Here is a 22402-nt window from a genome sequence, read left to right on the forward strand (position 1 = left end):
CTATTTAGTTTTCTCCCCTCGTCCTCAAATCTCAATTGTCATGAAACTATACCAAAGGAATAAAACATTCTTTTTACTCCCAGAGAAGTGATAGCTGTTAAAAAATAACTGGTTTATTGCAGCCAGAGGTTTTTAACAGATCTATGTGCTTACATCATTTCACTAATTTATTCATGTGACATTTTTCAGAGTTTCAACAGCAAGTATTTTTAACAGTTTACTCTTAGCTCTGAAACATACTTACACAGTAGCTGGTATCGTGGAAGGACATTTGGACAATGGCCAATTCTTTTTCACTTAAGGACTGACCTTAGCCTTGACAAGGGAAATTTCTGGCTAACTAAATAAGCTCTAGATTGTTTGTGTTCTGCCCTCGTAAGAAAAACACATACCTATGAATTTGAGGCCATTGCATGGTTTGCTTTTCAAGGCCTCACTCAGTTCCTGTCAGGTTCTGACAGCATCAGGGATTTCCCTTCCCTTTATTAAAGGGGCAGAACCCGACTACAGGAGAATGGGCAGCAAGCTGTTTCAAGATGCTGGTTCTGAGAGTCTTGTTGACTTTGTCACTACATGTTTGACCAAATGAATACTCTCAAGAAAGCTAACTTCTCTTCTGCATTAAATCTCAGATTTATCATCTTTTAAATATATATATATATTTTTAATAAATTTATTTATTTATTTATTATTTATTTTTGGCTGCATTGGGGTCTTCATTGCTGCACGAGGCTTTCTCTAGCTGCGGCGAGCGGGGGCCACTCCCCGTTGCGGTGCCCGGGCTTCTCTTGCTGCGAAGCTCAGGCTCTAGGGCGCGGGCCCCAGTGGGTGTGGTTCGTGGGCTCCAGAGCGCAGGCTCATCAGCTGTGGCGCATGGGCCTAGTTGCTCCGCGGCACGTGGGATCTTCCCAGACCAGGGCTCAAACCCGCGTACCCTGCATTGACAGGCGGACTCCCAACCACTGAGCCACCAGGGAAGCCCTAAATAGATTTTTAACTTGTAAGTATATATTATTTGAGGCAGTATATTCATGTAACCTTGTTAGTAAATGGTTTTTTTAATTAGAAATGAGGCCTGGAATCTGACGATGCTCCCAAGCACCCCACTATAGGTTGTTTAAGAAGATATTTGTAAGCTCATTTGTCCTGTGGGAGCCACTATCAAGCAGCCTAGAAGTTTCCATTCAGCATCAAAGGGAGAGTTGATTGAAGTTCTCAAACCTTGAGTTTGAGTCTCCAGATAAAACAAGTTTGCTGACATGAATATGTGGACGTGAATGATAACAATCTGACTCACCCTGGTTTTGGTCTCTCCTCCAAGAAAGAGAAGTTCATTTAAAACAATATTTTGGAAAAACTGAACTCTCAACAGGGTTTTTGGAAAATTGTTTTCATATTTCCCCACTGTTCATAATTGAGACTACAGACATAATGCCATGAGAAATCCATTTGTAAATGGGATTATGTCTTTCTAATTACAGCAGCTTCTGCAGGGAAGATCCAGACCTGAAGTGGAAATCTTTCCTGTAGCTTCCTTGTGCCTGAAATAGAAGGTCTTTTTGAGTCAAGGTCAAAAATATGGTCAAATCAGCAGTTTAGGGTCTTTTTACCCCCTAAGCAACCAAGTAGCTGCTGACATAGAACACATGTTCCTGGGATTGTTATGTCTCTGTCTGTGTTGTTTCAGGCAAGAGTTTGGCTCAGATCAATGTCCAGATCTGACAAGGGAAGTGTACCTCCAGGACATCCACTGTGTGGGCTCCCTCTGCAAGCTCTACTTTAGGGAGCTGCCCAACCCCCTCCTGACTTATGAGCTCTATGAGAAATTCACGGTGAGTGTTTGGATTTCCTTTATGGTTACTGGGTGGGATGCATGGATGGGCCAAGGAAAGTTTCAGCACTAAACTTACAATAATAATACTCACCAGATGGTTGCCATTATCTTCGTGATGGAAGCAGGATGGTACAGTGAGGAAAGTAAGGTAGTGGGACTGTTTGCTAAATTTTTCCTTTCTTCAATTTTCAGAATCATGTTTGTTTGTGTGTAAGAACTGGGTTAAATCATCTCCACATTTATGTAACCAAATGCGTGTCATTATATAGGGAGGAAACTAAGAACCAGAGAATGAAGTGACTGGCCCAAGGTCACTCTGCCCCCTAGCAGGACAGGAACCTGAGGCTCCAGATGCTACCCCCCGTGGCTAATTCATTTCGGGCTATTCCTTCTATGTTTCTTTTGGGGGTTGCACAAAGAGGTAGGTGGGTAGAGAAGGGAGAGAGAACAAACAGAAGTCAACAGAGAGGTCAGAAAGCTGGGAAGAGAAAAGATTCTGGGAAAAGCAGCCGACAGGGAGTGCAGGTTAGGCCAGTGAGTTGGATTGGTGGAGGATGGATGGGCAAGAGCAGAACACCTATATAGCAGCTGTATGGTCACCAAATAGGGTCCCCAAAGGAAAATGAGAAAGGAGAATAAATGCTTAGAGCATGTCTTTTTAAAAAAAAAAAAAACTTTATTGGAGTATAATTGCTTTACAATGATGTGTTAGTTTCTGCTTTATAACAAAATGAATCAGTTATACACATACATATGTCCCCATATCTCTTCCCTCTTGTGTCTCCCTCCCTCCCGCCCTTAGAGCATGTCTTTAAAGACAGCATTAAAAATAGGGTTGGACATTTGGCTGCAGGTGGGGAGGTGCAGAGTAGGTGAAGAGTTGGGTTTAACCAAGCTAGAAAAAGAGGAGGAGGGATATGAGAGTGTGTGCAAGGGAGTGATTGAAATAATTGACCATAGAAATTTGTCTGGATAAGAAGGGAAATGAGGGCCTAAGGCAGGTAACAATGAAAAATTAGATCAATAGGTCATTCATCCCAGTAAGGTCAGCAGACTGTTGGAGTAGGGTGGTCAGAGGGGATGTTTGAAATTAAGGTTATGAAGGAGTTGCAATTATTGGTAAGGACCAGATCTAGGCTCTAACCCTGGGAAGGAATCTTTCTTATGGCTCTTGTAATGAACTTATTTTGAGCATATAAATGTTCTTCAGTTTGAAATTATATAGGGATAAATGAATGCTTTTTAAAAATTGGGCGTGGACCATTAAAATAGATTTAGGAGTTTTCAGTGATACAGGGAAACACTCACTATGATAACTGGAAAAAGCAGGTACACAGTTGTATATTAAGACATGATTAAAAAGAAAGATGTTCACAAGATTAATAGCTATTTATTTCAATGATGGGATTATAGATAGTTTTCCCTCCTTCTTTATACTTTAACTTTCAAAATCTTATCCACTAAAAATACATTAATTTTTTAAAAATAAATATATATATTTATTTATTTATTTTTTGCTGCATTGGGTCTTTGTTGCTGCGTGCGGGCTTTCCTTAGTTGTGGTGAGCAGGGGCTACTCTTCGTTGCGGTGCATGGGCTTATTGCGGTGGCTTCTCTTGTTGCGGAGCACGGGCTCTAGAGCACAGGCTTAGTAGTTGAGGTGCACGGGCTTAGTTGCTCCGCAGCATGTGGGATCTTACCGGACCAGGGCTTGAACCCATGTCCCCTGCATTGGCAGGCAGATTCTTAACCACTGTGCCACCAGGGAAGCCCCCCATTAATTTTTTAATTAAAAAAATATTAGGTCAAAACATACAAACAAACAAAAGTGGGCATAAATGTTGACCACTTGAAAAGCCAGCATAAACCAGCTGAGGGGACTCTTAAAGATCTAAGAGGACCTTGAGATCTAAGGCAGAAGGCAAATGAGCCTCCACTCTGCATGGCTAAGTCATTAATAACGGCAGCCTTTGACCCTCCAACTACAGAGGAGCCTTTCCTGGGAACCAGGAGGAAAGGTTGTGGGTCTTGTGTGTCTGTCAGATTATCATCATCATCATGATATATAATACTCAATAAAAATAATCATCCTCAATAAAAGACAATTTGGAAAATGGGGGAAAGTAGAAAGGAAACCTTGGTCTCTCTTCTTAAAGACCAGAGACAACTGCGCTTAACACAGGGTTATTTCCTTCATTCTTTTACTCTTTGCATAGTGTTTTTGTTGTGTTCTGTTTTTCTAAACCAAACTAACTTTTTATTGTAAACATTAAAGCAATCCAGAAGAATATAAAGGAGAAAGTATAAATCACCTGAAATCTCACGTCCTAGGCATATTTTCTATTAGCATTTCAGGAGACATCCTTACAGATCTCTCTGTCTTTCTCTCTCTCTCTGTCTCTCCCGTTCTCTCTCCCAACTTTTGTTCCTCAATACTACATATTGCTGTTTTGGAATGGTGCTAATTCAACAATGTGACCATCTTTCCATGGTAACAAATACAGAGAGGCACTCTTTTTACAGCGTATTCTCTCATACACCTGATGATTTCTTAAACCAGTTTCCTACTGATGGACATTTAGACTTTTTGTTTCTTTCTTTCTTCTTCTTTTTATTTTTTTTATTTTTTTTTCTTTTGGGCCGCACCATACAGCATGTGAGATTTTAGTTCCCCAACCAGGGATCAAACCCACGCCCCCTGCAGTGGAAGTCTTAACCGCTGGACTGCCAGGGAAGTCCCAGGACTTTTTGTTTCTGAACATTTTGCTTTTTATAAACAACATTATAGTGAACATTTTTGTACATATATCTTTATACTTTTGTCTGTTTATATCCTTATGAAAAATATCACAGAAAAAGATTTACTGAGTAAAAAGTGCTTATTTAAAATTTTGTCACACGTTGCCAAATGGTTCTGTAGAGAGACAAGAATGTTCTTTTTCCTGCAGCCTTGCCAACACTGAGTATTTTCAATTTGTTAAACTGTTTGACAATCTCAGTCAACCAAAAATATATCTTACTGTTCTTTTAATTTGTGCGTAAGACTTTCTTGTTTGTTTTCTGCATAGTTTTAGTCTTCTTATCACTATACAGTTTCATCCTTGAATAAGACAACAATATCATCACGTTAACTAACTGAATGAGTCTAATTTAACTAAATTTCATTCTACAATAGATGGGGGTAGATAGGAATTCTTGTCTAGAGACTTGAGAAATACAAGTTTCTTCTTAGATCTTGTTTAGAGGCTCAGAAGAAAACCCATGCTGATCTCTCCCTACTTGTGTTCCCTGACATTGCTAATCATTCTATCTCCCACAGCGACAAAAAATACCAAAGCAATGTTATTGTCCACTGGTCGTCAAATCTCAAGAAAACTTAACATTGTATTTAAACATAGTTTAGTGACACTAAGAAATAAAATAAAAATGTTTTGTTGTGACAACTGAGTTCTACATACATAGGACCTAGTGATGTTAACTATGTAGAAAAATTTATCATTGAGTAGATTGCTTTGATCACGGTGACGAATTATGAAAATATAAGCAAACCTTCTACAGGGACATGGGAACAGCTCTATCACATTGTCACGCATTCTTACAATGATTTATTTAAACTCACTTGCACAGCTGAAGTAGAATAACATTTCAATGGAATATAACAGAATTAGAAAAATATTAATAGAATAATAATAATTATGATATCTGCCACTTATTGAGTGCTTATAACATGATAAGCTTATTACAAATATTATTTCATTCAATCCTCAAATAACTCTGTGAAGTAGGTTTTATTGCCTCTTTTACAGATGAGTAAATTGAGGCTCCGAGTGACTTTTGCCTGGGTTTGTACAGCTAGTAAATGGAAGTAAAGATTTAACATTCTGTCTCAGAACTACCACACTATTTTCAAAATAGATTTAACAGCTCTTAAATAGGCTCAGGTATTAAATAATTTAATATGAAATAAGGAAAACATCCCAAACTGGTGAAGGAACAATTCAATAAACAATGTTAGGAAAATTGGCTAAGTGTTGGGAAAGGGGAGAACTCAAGTTACATTCTTACCATTTAGCAAATTTCAGGGTGGAGAAGGGCTTTCTAAGAATAAAAGCAAAGGAAAAAAAAAATCACCAAAGACAAATTTAACAAACTAAACTACATATAGATTATTGTTTTCTCTATTTAAAAATACATTAATAGGGCTTCCCTGGTGGTGCAGTGGTTAAGAATCCGCCTGCCAATGCAGGGGACACGGGTTCGAGTTCTGGTCCAGGAAGATCCCACATGCCGCCCACATGCAGCAACCAAGACCCAACACAGCCAAAAATAATAAAATAAATAAATTTAAAAATACATTAACAAAATTAAAAGGCAAATGACTATGGAAAACATTTACAATAAAGATGGCAGGAGATTAATATTTTTAATTATATAAAACTCCTACCTATCAATAAAAAATAAACAGATAACACCCTGAAAAACAAATGAGCAAAGAACCTCAACAGACAATTCATAGAAGAAATATAATTATTTAAAAAGTATAAATGGGGAATTCCCTGGCAGTCCAAGGGTTAGGACTCTGCTCTCTCAGTGCCGAGGCCCCAGATTCAATCCCTGGTCGGGGAACTAAGATTCCACAAGCCTCGCAGCCAGTAAATTAATTAATTAATTAATTAAAAAAAAAAAAAACAACTTAAAAAATATAAATGTATTAGAAAAATATATCTGCATATTAAAGAAACATTTTTTAAATGTTAGTATTTCATGCTGCCTAGCCTGTGGTGACACTGGCTCTTTCATAGTTTTCTATTGCAAGTGTAAATTGGCTGGACATTGCAGAAAGTCATTTGAAATTACTATCAAGAGTCCTAAAATGCTCATATTTTTTAATACAGTAACTCTGTTCTAGGACTCCATTCTAAGATAATAATCAGATGTGCACACAAATAATTGATTTACAAATATTTCACTGCCATATTACAATAACAAAACTGGGGAGTATCTACACGTCTGACACTAAGGGATGGGTTAAATAAATGATAATAACTCTATTGTTTTCAATCCTGTGTAGCTGTGAAAAGTCATATTTCTGAAGACTATTTGCTGTCCATAATATAAAGTTAAATGGAAAAAAGCAGTATAGGCAACTAAATAGGAAATGATGCCAGTGTTCATATTTGGTGCTGGGGAGCCCAGACACATTGCTTCCTTTAATGCTTCACATGTGAGTAGGTTAATAGTAGTTATGTCTGGGTGGTGGGATAGCAGGTGCTTTTTATTTCCTTCCAGTACATGTATTAGTTTCATGAGGCTGCTGTAACAAATTACCACAGGCTTGGTGGCTTAAACAACAGAAAGTTATTCTCTCACAGTTCCAGAGTGCAGAAGTCTGAAATCAGTTTCACTGGGCTGAAGTCAAGGTGTCAGCAGGGCCATGGTCCTTACAGAGACTCGAGGGGGAAACCTGTTCCTCGCCTCCTCCAGCTTCTGGTGGCTGCTGGCATGCCTGGGCTTGTGGCTGCATCACTCCCATCTTTGCCTCCGTGGTCACACTGCCTTCTCCTGTCTGTGTCAAATCTCCTTCTGCTTCCCTCTTTTAAGGATACCTGTGACTGGATTTAGGGCCCACCTGGATAATCCACGAGAATCTCCTGATCTCAAAAGCCTTAACTTAATCACACCTGCAAAGACTCTTTTTCCAAATAAGGTAACATTTACAGGTTCTAGAGATTAGGGTCTGATATCTTTGGAAGCAACTCTTCAACCTACTACACTACATTTTATTTTTATCAGAAGAAAAGTTTATTTTAGGAAAAACTCAATTTGGGTCAGATTGATTTAGCTAAAATTGTTACACCCAAGATAGAGAAAAGTTGCTGCTTCAGGATTTTTAGAGAAGGCAGTTTAGAGAGGTATTAAATTTTATATTGAAATTACGTCTTTGTGTATCAGTCTCCTTCATTGAACTGTAAGCTTCCTGAGGACAGAAACTGTATTTATTTTATTCATTATTGTGCTTCCTTTCCCTGCTCTCCAGCTACTGGAGAATGTTGTGACTGTTACCTAGTAAACATTTGCTGGCAGGTTGCTTGACCCACACATGTCATCTGAAGTGTCACTGGGGGTGGACCACTGGTGTGTGGCATCAGGCAGAGGCTGACTGGCTGTGAGCTCAAGATAGCTGCCAATGGGGCAGCAGCCAACTGTCCTGGGTTGCCAGGGACTCCCCTACTTTTAACTCTGAAAAGTCCTATGTCCCAGGAAACTCCTCAATCTCAGGCAAACTCTGCAGATTGGTCACCCTGCCAGGAGCCAAAAGTTGAGGGGAATTGTCTCAGCAAACCTGGTGCTCCTCACTCAGAAGGTTTGGTTCTCGACGGTACTGTCCTGGAAGTGTGGCCAAAATGAGACTTTCTGGCATTTTCAAATGCAAAGCAAAATACGGACTCATTCACTTACTCATTTCATATAACAAATGTCTGTTGAACACCTGCTATGTATACCAGGCAGGCACAGTTCCAGGTGCTGGGGGTTTAATGGTAAGCAAGACAGATAAAATCCTTCCTCTCGTGAAACTTACATTTTAATGAAGGAGATAGATGATAAATGAATTTAAAGCATAGCTCTATAATCTGAACTGTTGATAAGCAATACGAAGCCAGTTAATGCAGAGTACAGGGCAGAGAATGATGGGGACTGCTATTTTTGGTAGGATAATCAAAGGTCTGTCTATGAGGTGATATTTAAACAGAGACAAGGATGAAGTGAGGGAACAATTTGTGCAAATATCTGGTGAAAGAAGGTGCCAAGAAGAAACAGCAGGTGCAAAGGCCCTAGTCGAGGACATGCCGAGCTTGCTTGAGGGAATATATGGAGGCCAGCATGGCCCATAGGGAGCAGGCAAGGGGGAAATGATGGGAGACTGGGAATTTGCAGATGGGCCAGGTCACGTAGTTGTGCTTGCTGCCATGGGTGTGACAAAGACAGGTAGGTGTAATGACTGTCTGGAAGAGAACAGTGGTTGTCTCTGGAGACTGAGGGTCTGCAGTTGGAAGTCAGACTAACTTTCTTCTGTGTATTTCTTTGAATGCTTTGCCTTTTTTTTTTTCTTTTTTTGCGGTACACGGGCCTCTCCCGCTGCGGAGCACAGGCTCCAGACACGCAGGCTCAGCGGCCATGGCTCACAGGCCCAGCCGCTCCGTGGCATGTGGGATCTTTCCGGACCGGGGCACGAACCCATGTCCCCTGCATCGGCAGGCGGACTCTCAACCACTGCGCCACCAGGGAAGCCCGCTTTGCATTTTTAAAATCATGTGCATGAATTACTTTTTAACCTAACGGCTTAAAATAATTAAAAATAATAAAGGTGGCTTTATAATAATTTTTAAATAATTAATACAAAATAAAGGGTAAAAACTGAGTTGCAGCTGGGCGCAGTTGGAAGGGACAGTCACGGGTTGTTTGTCCCCCCTGGTGATGGGCCTTCCCCGGGCGGCAGGGGTAGAGGTGGTATTCAGGTAAGCAGAAGAAAGTAGAGCCTGGGCCCCGCCAGAGGGGACTGGAGTCCAGCCTTCGCTAGAGTCCTCCAAGGACAGGAAGCTGGTCTTAGGGATACTGATTGGAAGAGAACAAATAGTCACAGAGTCAGCCTAGATCTTTTAAGGTTTAGCTGTTAGCAAGATTGGCTTGGCTAATGTTGAGTGAAATTCTCTTTCAGGCAAAAAATTGGGGTGGGCAAAATTTCAACTCCTTTCCCTCAATTCCCCACTGATGGATTCTGCTCTTCTAATGGGTGAAGACAAAGAGATCGAAAAATAGCTTTGCAGTGAGCAGACCCTCTGGGAGAAAAACAAAGATCTAGAGAGATTCCAAATAGGATTGGGGTGTGATAGGGAGTGGCTATAAATAGTGAAATGAACACCAGTCCCAAATGGGACCTGCAGGCATCAGGGGTGAGCCCGCCCAGCCTCTCAGAGCAAAGGTGACTAACATCTTCCTAAAATATTAAAGGAACTTTCCATGAGGGCTGTTGAATTGACCTACACCTTTTTTTCCCCAGACACATTTTTAGAAAGTGGGGGGAAGAGGGGGAGGCTTGGGAAGGGTGTGTGTGTGCAAAGCTTTGCAAAGCTCATCCCAGCTTTGCCGAGAGAGGAAGAGAGGCCTACCTCTCCTCCCCATTTGCAGGATAGAATGTGGGAGGATCCACACCCGCATTCCTCTGCCCCTCCTTCCCCTGAGCTCTCTCCCTTCACTTGCTTTATGAGGTTCTCCCTGTCTTGGGAATCAGGGTCTTCTCCACAAATCTGTTTTCTAAATGACAGCTCCCAGGAAGAGGGCAGAGGCGTCAGGTGTTTACTCCGGGCCCCATGCTTGTCCTCACCCTCTACATCCTGCACGTCTCAAAAAGCAAGGATTGCCACAGAGATCATGCTTATGCCGGCTCCGTTCTCAGGCTTGCAAACCCACCAGAAGATTGAGACACCTGTGATTGTGACCCTCCCAGCCCCGAATTTCTCCCCATTTCTGATTAGGAAATGAAATCTAGTTTTCCCACATAGAAATTTTTGATTGCCTTTGAAAATTGTTAGCTTCTGTGAATGCTTTACTTCAATTAAGTAAAAAAGTCAAACAAAAACAACTTGGTGGTCAAAGCTCTGGCATGATGTCCCACTTAGGGAAATGGAGCACGGGTAGTCCAACAGATCGACAGGGAGCACCTACTATGTGGCAGGCACGTTCTAGGCACTGGGACTCATCACATCCCTGCACTTACGGACCTTACATCTAGCAAGGAAGACAGACAACAAGCAATAAGCCTAATAAATAAGTATATTATATGTATGAATAATGATGGCAAGTGCTGTGGGAAGAAATGGAGACAAGTGAGGGGGGTTGGAAGGTCTGGGTTGGGGGAGCGTGTTGGAGTTCTCCTCCAAGTGAGACCAGAACAGACACAGCAAGTGTGGCCTAGGATAGGGTCCAGCAAACAGAAGGTGCCCCATAAAGTTCATTTCCTTCCACTTTTCTGTGCCCCCAAATTCTCATTACTGAGGGTTTGAACTTCAGCCTTTACATTCAAGCAAGAAATGACAGTGAATGACCGAACAGCATAAGAAAACCACACCACAGTTAGGATCTTCAAATTAGAGAATATATTTTCTGATTATACTTTTCATTATATATAAATGGAAAGCAAGTTTCCAGCACTGTGAGGAAATACAAAACTGTGTAAGTCACATATGCCTGTGAATTCAGGATCACAAGGATTGAAGTGAGCTTAGGAGCCCCTTTTCAAGTATCTCTTGACCTGAGTGGGATTACATAGTTATTATGCATATGAAAGGACTCAGGGAGCTGTAGCAGAAGATTTGTACATTTTTAATATATGTAAACTATACCTCGGTAAAAAAAAAAAAAAAAAAAAGATGTAATTACCATTGACCTTGAACTTAGGTATGGCTCCCATGCTGTCAGTCTTGAGCACTCAGCCACTGCACTGGGAGGGGCCCTTGAGCCTGAGCACAGGCAGGACAGAGTCTCAGGACGGGACACAGGGGACTCTGCCCAGGGACACCTGTGTTGTGCAGGAGCCCTGGGCAGGACTGTGACCACACTGCCTTTACTGAAGCCCCAGCCTCTCCTTGAGGGCCTGGGCTGAGGGGGGAACCAAATACCCACACCGGAAACAACCAGAGAGCAAGTCCGGACAAGGCCACCAGGTCTCAGGGGCAAAGCTCTTATCCTGCTGAGAAGGCACGGCTTCACGTCGTTCCTGCTTCCTGGCATCAATGACAGGCAGCCGGGTCAAGGGATAGTCTCAGGCTAGGTGGGGAGTGGCTGTTTGCACCCAAAAAGATAGCTGGCTGAGTAAACAGGGAGCCAACCTCTCATCTCCATCTCACTCTGTCTCCCTGTCTCTGTTTCTCTCTCCCAGTGTGAGCCTCTGTGACTCTCTCTGCCACACGGGACACACCCAAGATTCTACACCTTTTTTACCAGATACCTACCAAACATCTGAGGATGCACAGAGACCCTGTGTGCCCACATTGTTAGACACCTCCCATCATGAACCCTCAGGGATTTTAGGTGGTTTGTTTTTTCTAGAAAAGCATGCCCCCTGGAAGGACAATCTCTAGGCATGGCTGCGAGGCTGGAGTACCAGAAACCTAAATAAAACCCGCAGACACAGGTGGGTGTCCCCCTTCTCGAGCACTCACTGGACTGCTTCATTTCCTCTCTGCAGGAGGCGGTGTCGCATTGCCCGGAAGAAGGCCAACTGGCCCGAATCCAGAATGTTATCCAGGAGCTCCCCCCATCCCATTACAGGTAAGAATCCTTGGTAAAAGCAATTCACAGCCTCTCAATGTGATGTAATACCATAGATGCAGGCTAGCATCATAAAAGGGAACAAATTCAGTGGACAGTGGCTTTCCCAGGGCAGGTTGAGGGGAGAGAACAGGTCACTTTTATCAGAGTGAGTTGGTGCCTGACCAGAGACACTGGTGGGAAGGGACAGCCCATGTCTAAGTTACTTTCAGAGCACCCCTCAGAGTCCCACAAGAATCATTCTGATCACAGAAGCCAGCCTCACAGAGATAGTCTAGGTTCTTACCGAGGTTCATAGCACAACCAAATCTATGGAAACCAAGATGGTTCTTTATTTTTCGCGGTACGCGGGCCTCTCACTGTGTGGCCTCTCCCGTTGCGGAGCACAGGCTCTGGATGCGCAGGCTCAGCGGCCATGGCTCATGGGCCTAGCCGCTCTGCGGCATGTGGGATCTTCCTGGACCTGGGCACGAACCCGTGTCCCCTGCATCGGCAGGCGGACTCTCAACCACTGCGTCACTAGGGAAGCCCCACCAAGATGGTTCTTAAACAGGGTTTGAGCTCTTGAGCGTTTGGCTGACTGTTCTGTCTGTATGCTCATCAGTACCATCCCTTCCATCATTTCATCCTTTCATTTCATTCTCACAATTTAGCCCCTAATCCTACCACCTTTCCCATTGCTCCCTAAGCCTGCCTAGCTTTTACCAGGGGGGCAGGTTTTGATGTGGTATAAGGGCTTCCCAGCAATAACAGATGTTATTCATCCATCAAATGAGCTCCCTAACAAGTACCAGGTACCTGTAGTTGTGAGAATTACAATAAAAGCTGAGATGGGGCCCAGTTTCAAGACAGTATGAGGCAGTGCTGCCCTGGGTGAAAGGAGGCACAGGCTCCAAGTGATGTGAGTCCCCTATTCTGTCTCTGGCTGGTGCTCCAAGGGCCTCAGCTGACTTCTATCAAACCCACCTCTTCCCCACCCACAGCCAGTATTCCTGAGGCTAAGAAAATTGCTTCCATCTATCTTGATATCTTCCTGATAGTCCTCCAAAATTCATGAGATAGAAATATTTTAGAGTCTCTTAAACTCAAACTTTAGAAATTATCTCCAGATTCAGGCTTCACACAGGCTCCAAATTTTCTTACTTTGCTTTTTTAAAAATGAACCGTTACAGGACCTTGGAATACCTGATTCGACACCTGGCCCACATCGCCTCCTTCAGCAGTAAGACAAACATGCATGCCAGGAACCTGGCCCTGGTGTGGGCTCCAAACCTCCTCAGGTAACCACCACCCCTCACCTCACTACCCTAGTGAGCTCAAAGCAGCCCCCAATTCAAACAAAGACTGGACTCTTCAAAAACCGAAGCCCCTTGTAGACAAACTTTTGGCTAAGTGGTTGTCACACGTGGGAATTAAAGGTGATTTTTTAATTTTTTAAAAAATAAATTTATTTTATTTTTGGCCGCACTGGGTCTTCGTTGCTGCGCGGGCTTTCTCTAGTCGCAGCGAGCAGGGGCTACTCTTCGTTGCGGTGCACGGGCTTCTCACTGCGGTGTTTTCTCTTGTTGCAGAGCACGGGCTCTAGCTGCACGGATTTCAGTAGCTGTGGCACGTGGGCTCAGTAGTTGTGGCTCGCGGACTCTAGAGCGCAGGCTCAGTAGTTGTGGTGCACGGGCTTAGTTGCTCTGCGGCATGTGGGATCTTCCTGGACCAGGGCTCGAACCCATGTCCCCTGCGTTGGCAGGCGGATTCTTAACCACTGTGCCACCAGGGAAGCCCAAATGTGATTTTATTTTATTTATTTTATTTTTTTATTTTTTGCTGTACGCGGGCCTCTCACTGTTGTGGCCTCTCCCGTTGTGGAGCACAGGCTCCGGACGCACAAGCTCAGCGGCCATGGCTCACGGGCCCAGCCGCTCCACGGCATGTGGGATCTTCCCAGACCGGGGCATGAACCCGCGTCCCCTGCATCGGCAGGCGGCCTCTCAACCACTGCGCCACCAGGGAAGCCCCCAAATGTGATTTTTAATAGCCCTTTCCTGCTAACCATGGAAACTCTGGAACCCAGAGGTATCTTCTGGCTATTACCAGGATGTGGCCAATGTTATGGGTCTGTATGTTATAATTTCTTGAAAAGGCCTTTCTGGGTCTTGGGGGCTTCCTTTGCTTTTGTTGGTTTTGGTGGGGTCCTAGCTGTCTATAACCTGAATCAACTGCTTCATATGACTTCATAAATGATGACCTGCCCTTAGAACAATTGTGTGGAGGTGGAAGAAGATCCTGTAAAGAAAAAAATTAATTCCTATATATTCACTAATATAGTGTTTACAGTTTTGCAAGGTATAATACCTGGTAACTGTTTCGAATTTGTTCAGTTTGTTTGGAGAGTCCCTTTAATTGATCTTAAATAGTTAAAGTAATACAAATTAACAAACTATACATTTAGGAACTGGTGGCTTGTACAAAAGGCCCACTGGCTCCCCCTTATGCTTCATGGGGTAGGGCAGACTCATTCACTGAATGTGTTTCTTCCACGGTTCAGGTCCAAAGAAATTGAAGCCACTGGTTGCAATGGAGATGCAGCCTTCCTTGCAGTTCGGGTCCAGCAGGTGGTGATTGAATTCATACTGAATCATGTGGATCAAATCTTTAACAATGGTGCACCCGGATCTCTGGAGAACGATGGTAATGGCTCCTTCTGGCATACACCCTACCAATCACCGTTCTTTGCCTTAGGCATGGGGCCCAAGAATAAGTTAGAGTGGGCTGAGATCTAGCTCTCAGTGTCAACTGTGTGTGTGTGCTGACTACACTGCGTGTTTGGGGATCGTGCATACATACATGTGTGCCTGTGCAACAAAAGTGTGGTATGTATGCGTGTGGCTCTAGCATGTTTCTGATCAGTTGCATACATGGCCTATCCCATGAATGTGGTGTGGTGAACTGGAATACCTTCTGTTGCTTTTAGTGAGTTCTTAAACTCTTCCAGTTATTAGCTAGAGACACTGGCAATATTCTGCCGACTATTAGATTTCATCTTTACTTTCAGTATGATATTTCAGAAGTCCTAAGTGAATGAATTAAGAGGCATCCTATTCATACTCACATATATATTCAGCATGCCTTCTCTTTGCAAGCATTTTTTTTTTAAATAATTGAACTATAATTGATTTACAATATTTATTGTGTTAGTTTCAGGTGTACAGCGAAGTGTGTGTATGTTATGTATGTGTGTATATATATATATATATATAAACCATTATAGTTTATTACAAGATATTGAATATAGTTCCCTGTGCCATACAGTAAATCCTTGTTGTTTATTTTACATATGGTAGTGGGTATCTGTTAATCCCATACTCCCAATTTATCCCTCCTCTCCTTCCCCTTTGGTAACCATGTTTGTTTTCTATGTCTGTGAGTCTGTTTCTGTTTTGTAAATAAGTTCATTTGTACTATTTTTTAGATTCCACATATAAGTGGTATCGTATAATATCTGTCTTTTTCTCAAGCATTTCTTGAGTGCTTACTTTGTTCTGCCCTGCATAGGGCACTAGGCATACAGCAATGAGTGTGTGGGCGCATGTATGCAAAGACTAGCTGGCATTGAAACCCACTATATACAAGAAAAATGTAGCTATTTCACGCTGGATGTGATGAGATGCAAGATATGATGTTTCAGTCCTGTAGTCTCATAATAACATAAGTAACCCTAGCAATGCACTGGTATTGGTTTACGCTGATTGAACTCATATGAGCCTAATTTGTAAAAATCAAAAATCCAGCTGATCAATAAGCCTGTTAACTACCATTTGTGTGAGGGTGATTTTCCAACATTAGCATACGTCACATAACTGGGAGGGCTTATTGAAACACAGATTACTGGATCTCATCCCCAGAATTTCTGATTCAGCATGTCTGGAGTGCTGCCGAAAATCTGTGTTTCTAACAAGTTTCCAGGTGATGGAGCTGCTGCTGGTGGTCAGGGCCCACACTTGGAGAACCAGTGGTGTATGAGAGCTGTATCTGCAAAATATTTGTATTAGCTGATCAAAGCATTCTTTTCTACTTTGGCTAATATACTTGGGAAAATCAAGCATAACCATCAAAGTAATCAATTGCAATTAATATCAAATTTTGATTTCTGGTGTAATTGTTCCCACCCCCATCCTGTCCTCCATGTGGTTTATGATCTTTCTTTTAAAATTCACATACCATAAAATTCACCACTTTAATCATTTTAAAGTGTACAATTCAGTGGTTTTTAGTGTATTCACAGAATTGTGCAACCATCACCAGTATTTAATTCCAGAACATTTTCATCACTCCAAAAAGAAACCCCACACCCATTAAGTAGTCACTCCACATTTTGTCTTCCCACCAGACTCTGGCAACCATTAATCTACTTTCTGTTTCTGTGGATTTTGCCTCTTCTGCATATTTCATATAAGTGGAATCACACAATATGTGGTCTTTTGTGACTGATTTCTTTCACTTAGCATATGTTCTCATGTATCGGTATTTCTGTTTTTTATGGCCGAATGATATTCTGTTGTATGGCTATACCACGATTTATTTATACATTCATCAGTTGATGGACATATGGGTTGTTTCTACTTTTTGGTTATTATGATGCTGCTGTGAGGTCATGTACAAGTTTTTCATGTGAACATATGTTTTCAATTCTCTTGGCTATATACTTAGGAATGGCTGACGTTTCTTTTATCTTTATTTTAACTCGCACATTATGGATGTATTTTTTATTGTAAGCTATATAAATCCTTTTTGAAAGTAAAGGAGAAATAATACGCTTTCATTCATTCATCCTTTTGAGTCAACCAATTATTTATTGGGGACTTATTCTGTGGCGGGAACCATGGCAGGCGCTCCACATGTATCATCTCATGGTCTTATCACAACAACCATCATAAAGTTATCAACCCTCTTTTATACATGAAGAACCAGAGAACCAGAAAAGCTTAGTATCTGGTAGGACTGAACACTGAACCTAAGTCTTCCAGCCTGTGCTCTTTCCCTTACCTTGTGCTGACTCTGAGAGGAAAAAATAGTTAAACAGATAAATAAACCATTGTGGAGAATTAATGACTCTTGGGAGATGTTCTTCTTGACAGCAGATTCCATTCATGACTGTTAGTGTTAAGGATGTTCCTAATTCCAACCTGGAAATGCCTGTTCTTTTTATGACCATTGCCTTAATCAGCTTTTGTCCTGCATATTGAAATCCAATCCTCTTGAGGCTTTAACTCTTGATTGCCTCCAATAATTATTATTCAGTGCATTTCATTTAAATGTTCTCGTTATGAATTCTTATTGACTTCGGTACCATACTTAATATTTACACAAAATGGAATAAGTCATACGCTCTGGAATTTGAGATTTAGAAATAGGGTTCTACTTCAAATTGGAAAGATTTTAAAAGTCATAGAATCCAACACCTTTAATTGATAGATGAGAGCAGTGAGGCCAGAGAGATTGTGATATGCCAAGGTTTATTAAAACATAAATATGTAGCATTGGGCACCTCCAATGTGCCAGACACTGTTCCAGACACTGGGGACAGTATCCAAAACGGCCTAGCCGCTGCCCTGCATAGAGCTATAGTCTGGCCACAAAGACAAACAATAAATAAGTTTACAGATAAATACATTATCACTTCAAAGACGATAAATGCCAGGAAGAAAGTACAGCAGGATAATGCGATGGTCAATGACTTGGGGGTATAATTTTGGTACAGAGTGGACATGGCCTCTGAGGAAGTGATCTTTGAACTGAGACTTGAATGACAAGAGAAACCAGTCATGTGAGGATATGGGGGATGAACGTTCCAAACACAGAGAACAGGGAGTGTAAAAGCTCTGAGGTGGAAAGGAGCTCATTGCGTGGCAGAAAGTCAGCCAGTGTAGCTACAGAAATGCAGTCTCCAAAGTGGGGTGCCCCACCCAGGGGACGCCAAAGACCAAAGTATGGGTATTGGAAGAAACTATTAGAATTCTTTTCCATTGGTTTTATTGTATACTTTGTAATTTCTATGATGTTGTATGTTTTCTATTACACATAAAACAAATACAGTGGTATATATGTATAACTTACAGCTATATATATGTGTATACAGTGGGGGTATACATTGAAAAAATTTTACTGTATATTTTTATAGACCACTGTGTCAGTGGGCAAAGAGGAGAGAGGGAAAGCAGATGGAGGGTCCTGGTCGGTCATGCTAAGAGTTTGGTTTGTCCCCTGTGCTGGGGAAAGCACTGGAGGTGTTTGAACAGGGCGTGCGGGATCTGAGCATCTGGGTCGCTATGTGGAGCAGAGACTGAAAGGCTAGAAGCAGGGAGACCAGTTAAGGAGCTATGGCAGAAGTCAGGAGGGAAATCATGGTGGACTGGACTACATCTTCCTCAACCTACGTCCCAATAAACGTATCTTCAATAAGTTGAAGATACCGTTAAGTCGAAAATGCATTGAATACACCTACCCTACTGAACATCATAGCTTAGCCTAGCCTACCTTAAATATGCTCAGAACACTTGCGCCTGCCTACAGTTGGCCAAATCATCTAACACAAAGCCTATTTTATAATAAAGTGTTGACGAGCTCATGTCATTTATTGAATACTGTACTGAAAGTAAAAAACAGAATGGTTATAAGTTTACTGCTTGTTTACCCTTGTGATTGCGTGATTGACTGGGAGCTGAGGCTCCCTGCCGCTGCCCAGCATCACAAGAGAGTATTGTACAGAATCAGTAGCCTGATAAAAGATCAAAATTCAAAGTACGGTTTCTACTGAATGCATATTGCTTTCACACCGTCCTAAAGCCGAAAAATTGTAAGTTGAACCACTGTTGAAGTTGGGGACTGTCTGTGCATGTTAGCAGTGGAAAGGAGGAAAGTGGCTGGATTCAGGATATATTTTGGAGGTGGAGTTTCAGGACTTGCTTATAGGCTGGATGTGGGGGAGAAGGGGTACATCAAAGACAGGAATCAATGAAAAATACCTACTCCAGGTTTGGCTTACACAACTGGGTGATCCATGGTGCTATTTACCGATTTGGAGAGGATGGGAGGAGGTACCAGTTTCGAGATAAGGAGCAAAAACCACAAGCTCTGTTATGAGATGTAAAGCTGGAGATGCCTATCGAACATCTAAGCAGAAATGATGAGTAGGCCTTAGTATACTGGAGCCTGGAACCATGGCAAGAGGTGGGTGCTATGTTTCCTGATCCTGCACTTTATGTTTTTCTTGTTGTTCCAGTTGCTCCCAGAATGATTTAATGTTTTAAGTAAATAAATAATTAAGTTTAAAAAAGTCATAAATAATCTAGGATCTATGAACAAGTATTGAGTCAATTAAATTTAAATATTTTTAATCTCCTTTGGATTCAGTGGGAAAACTGGGTTAAAGTTGGAAACTTCACTGAAAAATCTTTAGGATCACAGATTTATCTAATTGTAGTCCTGCTGAATGACGGCCACTATCTCCTCCTTGGAAACGCCCCAGAGTCATATACAGTCACATTGTCTGCAAGGCCTTTTGTCAGTGGTTTTATTTCACTCAGAGAGGGTCATGCTCTGCAAAGAGAAATAGTGCTATCGAGGTGCTTTCTGAAAATTAGCTGAGTCCTATACCAAAAGTGATTTCTTAGTGTCAATTGGTCCAAATTTCCCTTGAGTCTCTTTACCCCTTCCAAAGTTACAGAAAACTGGCAAGGTTGCCAAAATACTAAGTAGAGGCAAACTTAGACCTCTTCGTTTTTACTTAGATCAGAGTTTCTCAGCCTTGGCCCTGTTGACATTTAGCGCTGGATAATTCTTGTCGAGGGGCTGTCCTGTGTATTGTAGGATGTTTAGCAGCATCCCTAGGCTCTACCTGTTAGGCGCCAGTAGCATTCCCCCACACACCTGTGACAACTAAAAATGTCTCCAGACATTGCCAGATGTCCCTGGCTGGAGACAGGGGGTACAAGATTGCCCCAGTTTGAAAAAAAAAAAAATTGACTTGGAGAAAAGAGATAATCGTGGACACCATTGATCTGTCATCATCACTTCCATTCTTTAAAAAAACGTACAAGAATTGGCTTGCATACACTTGAAGATGATTGCGTAGTGAATAAAAAGCCACTTATCTCTTAGGGAATAGCATAGCCATAAAATGTCTTTCTACTGCAGAGATACAAGGCTAGGTAATTTCAGGAAAGTCGAGGCTCCAACCTTCAATTCCCCTGGAGCCTATGTTCTCCAGCTGCGGAGAGGAGGGGTAGTATCCTGCCCTACCCTAGATGAGTGAGGCTGCCTCTGTGGCTGAACACACATTCCCACCTGACCAAATCATTAGGCAGTTCCCAGGGGCAAATACCCACTACTGTCACTCTGGCCCACAGTAAGTGCTCAATATATTTGTCGTGTGCAGGAATGAATGAAGAGTCTGAAAAGTACAGGAATGCAGGCTGCCTTCTGAAGCCCCTGTGTGCCCCCTGGTTGGTCCGGCCAGGAGGGCTGTCAGATCCCCACGTGTAGTCTCTGCCCTATAGACCCCACCACTCCCAGGAGAAGCCCCTGTCAGGAGGTCAGGAGGGGCTGTGGATAGGGGCTCTGGCTGGAGCCAGTGCCCAGGCCTCCTCCCAGGAGGTCTATGAGCTCTTCTCTCCTCTTTACAGAAAACCGGCCGATCATGAAGAGCCTGACGTTGCCAGCCCTCTCCCTGCCCATGAAGTTGGTGAGTCTGGAGGAAGCTCAGGCCCGGAGCTTAGCTACTAATCACCCTGCCCGGAAGGAAAGGAGAGAGAATAGCCTGCCTGAGATTGTCCCTCCCATGGGCACCCTCTTCCACACTGTCCTTGAGTTACCAGACAACAAGTAAGTGTCCTTCTTCCAAGTTCTGGGAGATGTTTAGGTGGAGGGGGACGGAGGAGGAAGCCATAGAGTCTCAGGGCTGTGATGGCAGCATGGGCTGGGGGTGTGGTCTGGGTTGGGGGGTAAGGAAGCATTCCAGAAGAGAAGGGAGCTGCCTCCACGACATTCACCAGTGGCTGATGCCTTCACTCACTGCCCCAAAGTCATCAAGAACTTGAGCTCCCACCGGAGATCCCTAGTACCATGGTGTGGGTGGGGCTCATAGGTGTCAAGAATCAGAACTAAAACCCTTTACTCCTTAGTTGAGACAAAATAAGCTTGACATTTTCAAAAGGAAGGTTGCAAAACACAAAAACTTGACCACCTCCTCCCACCCTGCACCTCCCACGGGACCTATGGAAGGCGTAGGGATGAGCGGAGGGCAAGCTGACGGAGAGCACCGCTCTGGACTGAGACCTCTGGGAACATGGCACCTGGGGATGTGCATCCTGGCTTCTGTTCCTCCTCTCTTACCTGTTAGAGCCCTCCCTCCCCTCCAAAAACAAACACCATTCTCATTCATATCTTCCCTCCCTTCTCCTTCTCACTTATTCTGTGGTAACCCTGGTCTCCACACATCCCTCTCCCAGCCCCATGTCCCACTGTAAAAAGGAGGCAGTGACTGAAGCAGGGGTCCGAAATCCTAGGCAGACAGTAGGTAGAGGAGCCGAAAGGCAATCTTTTCACTGGAGAGTGTCTGCCTTGCTGTTTGGTCAGTGAAAGGAGGTATGAAAACAGACCTCTCAGACCTCTTATCAGCGTCCTCCTTAACGATGGCGAGGCTGTTTCCCCCTGGGGAGGGAGAAAGAGTGCTGCCACGTTGCACAGGGGTAGGGGGCGCCTGTCACACTGTGTGCTCTGAGAAGGGTATCTGGAACTCACCTGGTGAGAAACCCCTCTACTTCCTGAAGTGCATGGATGGTTCTCTCTCTCTCTCTCTCTCTCTGTCTCGAAAGACTGATCCCCACTGCCCCTCCCCCCTAAATCCCTGAGAATAAGACTTCCACTCAGGGGTCAGGAAGACTTCCTCTGAAGGACAATCAAGTTCACTTTCTCTGTGCCTTCATACCATACCTCAAGGTATGCGATTATGTAAAATCCACCCCAAGGCCTAGTGCTTGAAAACATCAGGCCAGATCCAATAGAAACCACTAAGCACTGCAGATCTGTCTCTGATGGACTGTAAAATCATGCTGTGCTTGAGACCTGGATGTTCTATGAGAACCCTGCAGAGCAAAGGTCCTCTGTGGGGCCCACAGGTTGCAGGGTTTCATCCTGGAACTTTATGAAGTCTGATAGCAAGGCCGGCTAGAGCCAGGCAGGGCC

At 43.0% G+C, this 22402-nt stretch overlaps 1 protein-coding gene across 1 annotated transcript in view; it reads left to right on the forward strand.

Annotated features, from left to right (window-relative positions):
• ARHGAP31 (Rho GTPase activating protein 31) overlaps window positions 1-22402 on the forward strand; it is a 114572-nt gene that overhangs the window by 62487 nt on the left and 29683 nt on the right. The window contains exons 3-7 of the mRNA XM_029213900.1: window positions 1688-1832; window positions 12081-12163; window positions 13336-13443; window positions 14706-14848; window positions 20842-21040. Of these exons, the coding sequence (XP_029069733.1) occupies window positions 1688-1832; window positions 12081-12163; window positions 13336-13443; window positions 14706-14848; window positions 20842-21040 (678 nt within the window). The remainder of the gene's footprint in view (window positions 1-1687; window positions 1833-12080; window positions 12164-13335; window positions 13444-14705; window positions 14849-20841; window positions 21041-22402) is intronic.

This window comes from Monodon monoceros, unplaced genomic scaffold, assembly GCF_005190385.1.
Source record: "Monodon monoceros isolate NGI ecotype Baffin Bay Population unplaced genomic scaffold, NGI_Narwhal_1 Super_Scaffold_11, whole genome shotgun sequence".
Classification (NCBI taxonomy): Eukaryota; Metazoa; Chordata; class Mammalia; order Artiodactyla; family Monodontidae; genus Monodon; species Monodon monoceros.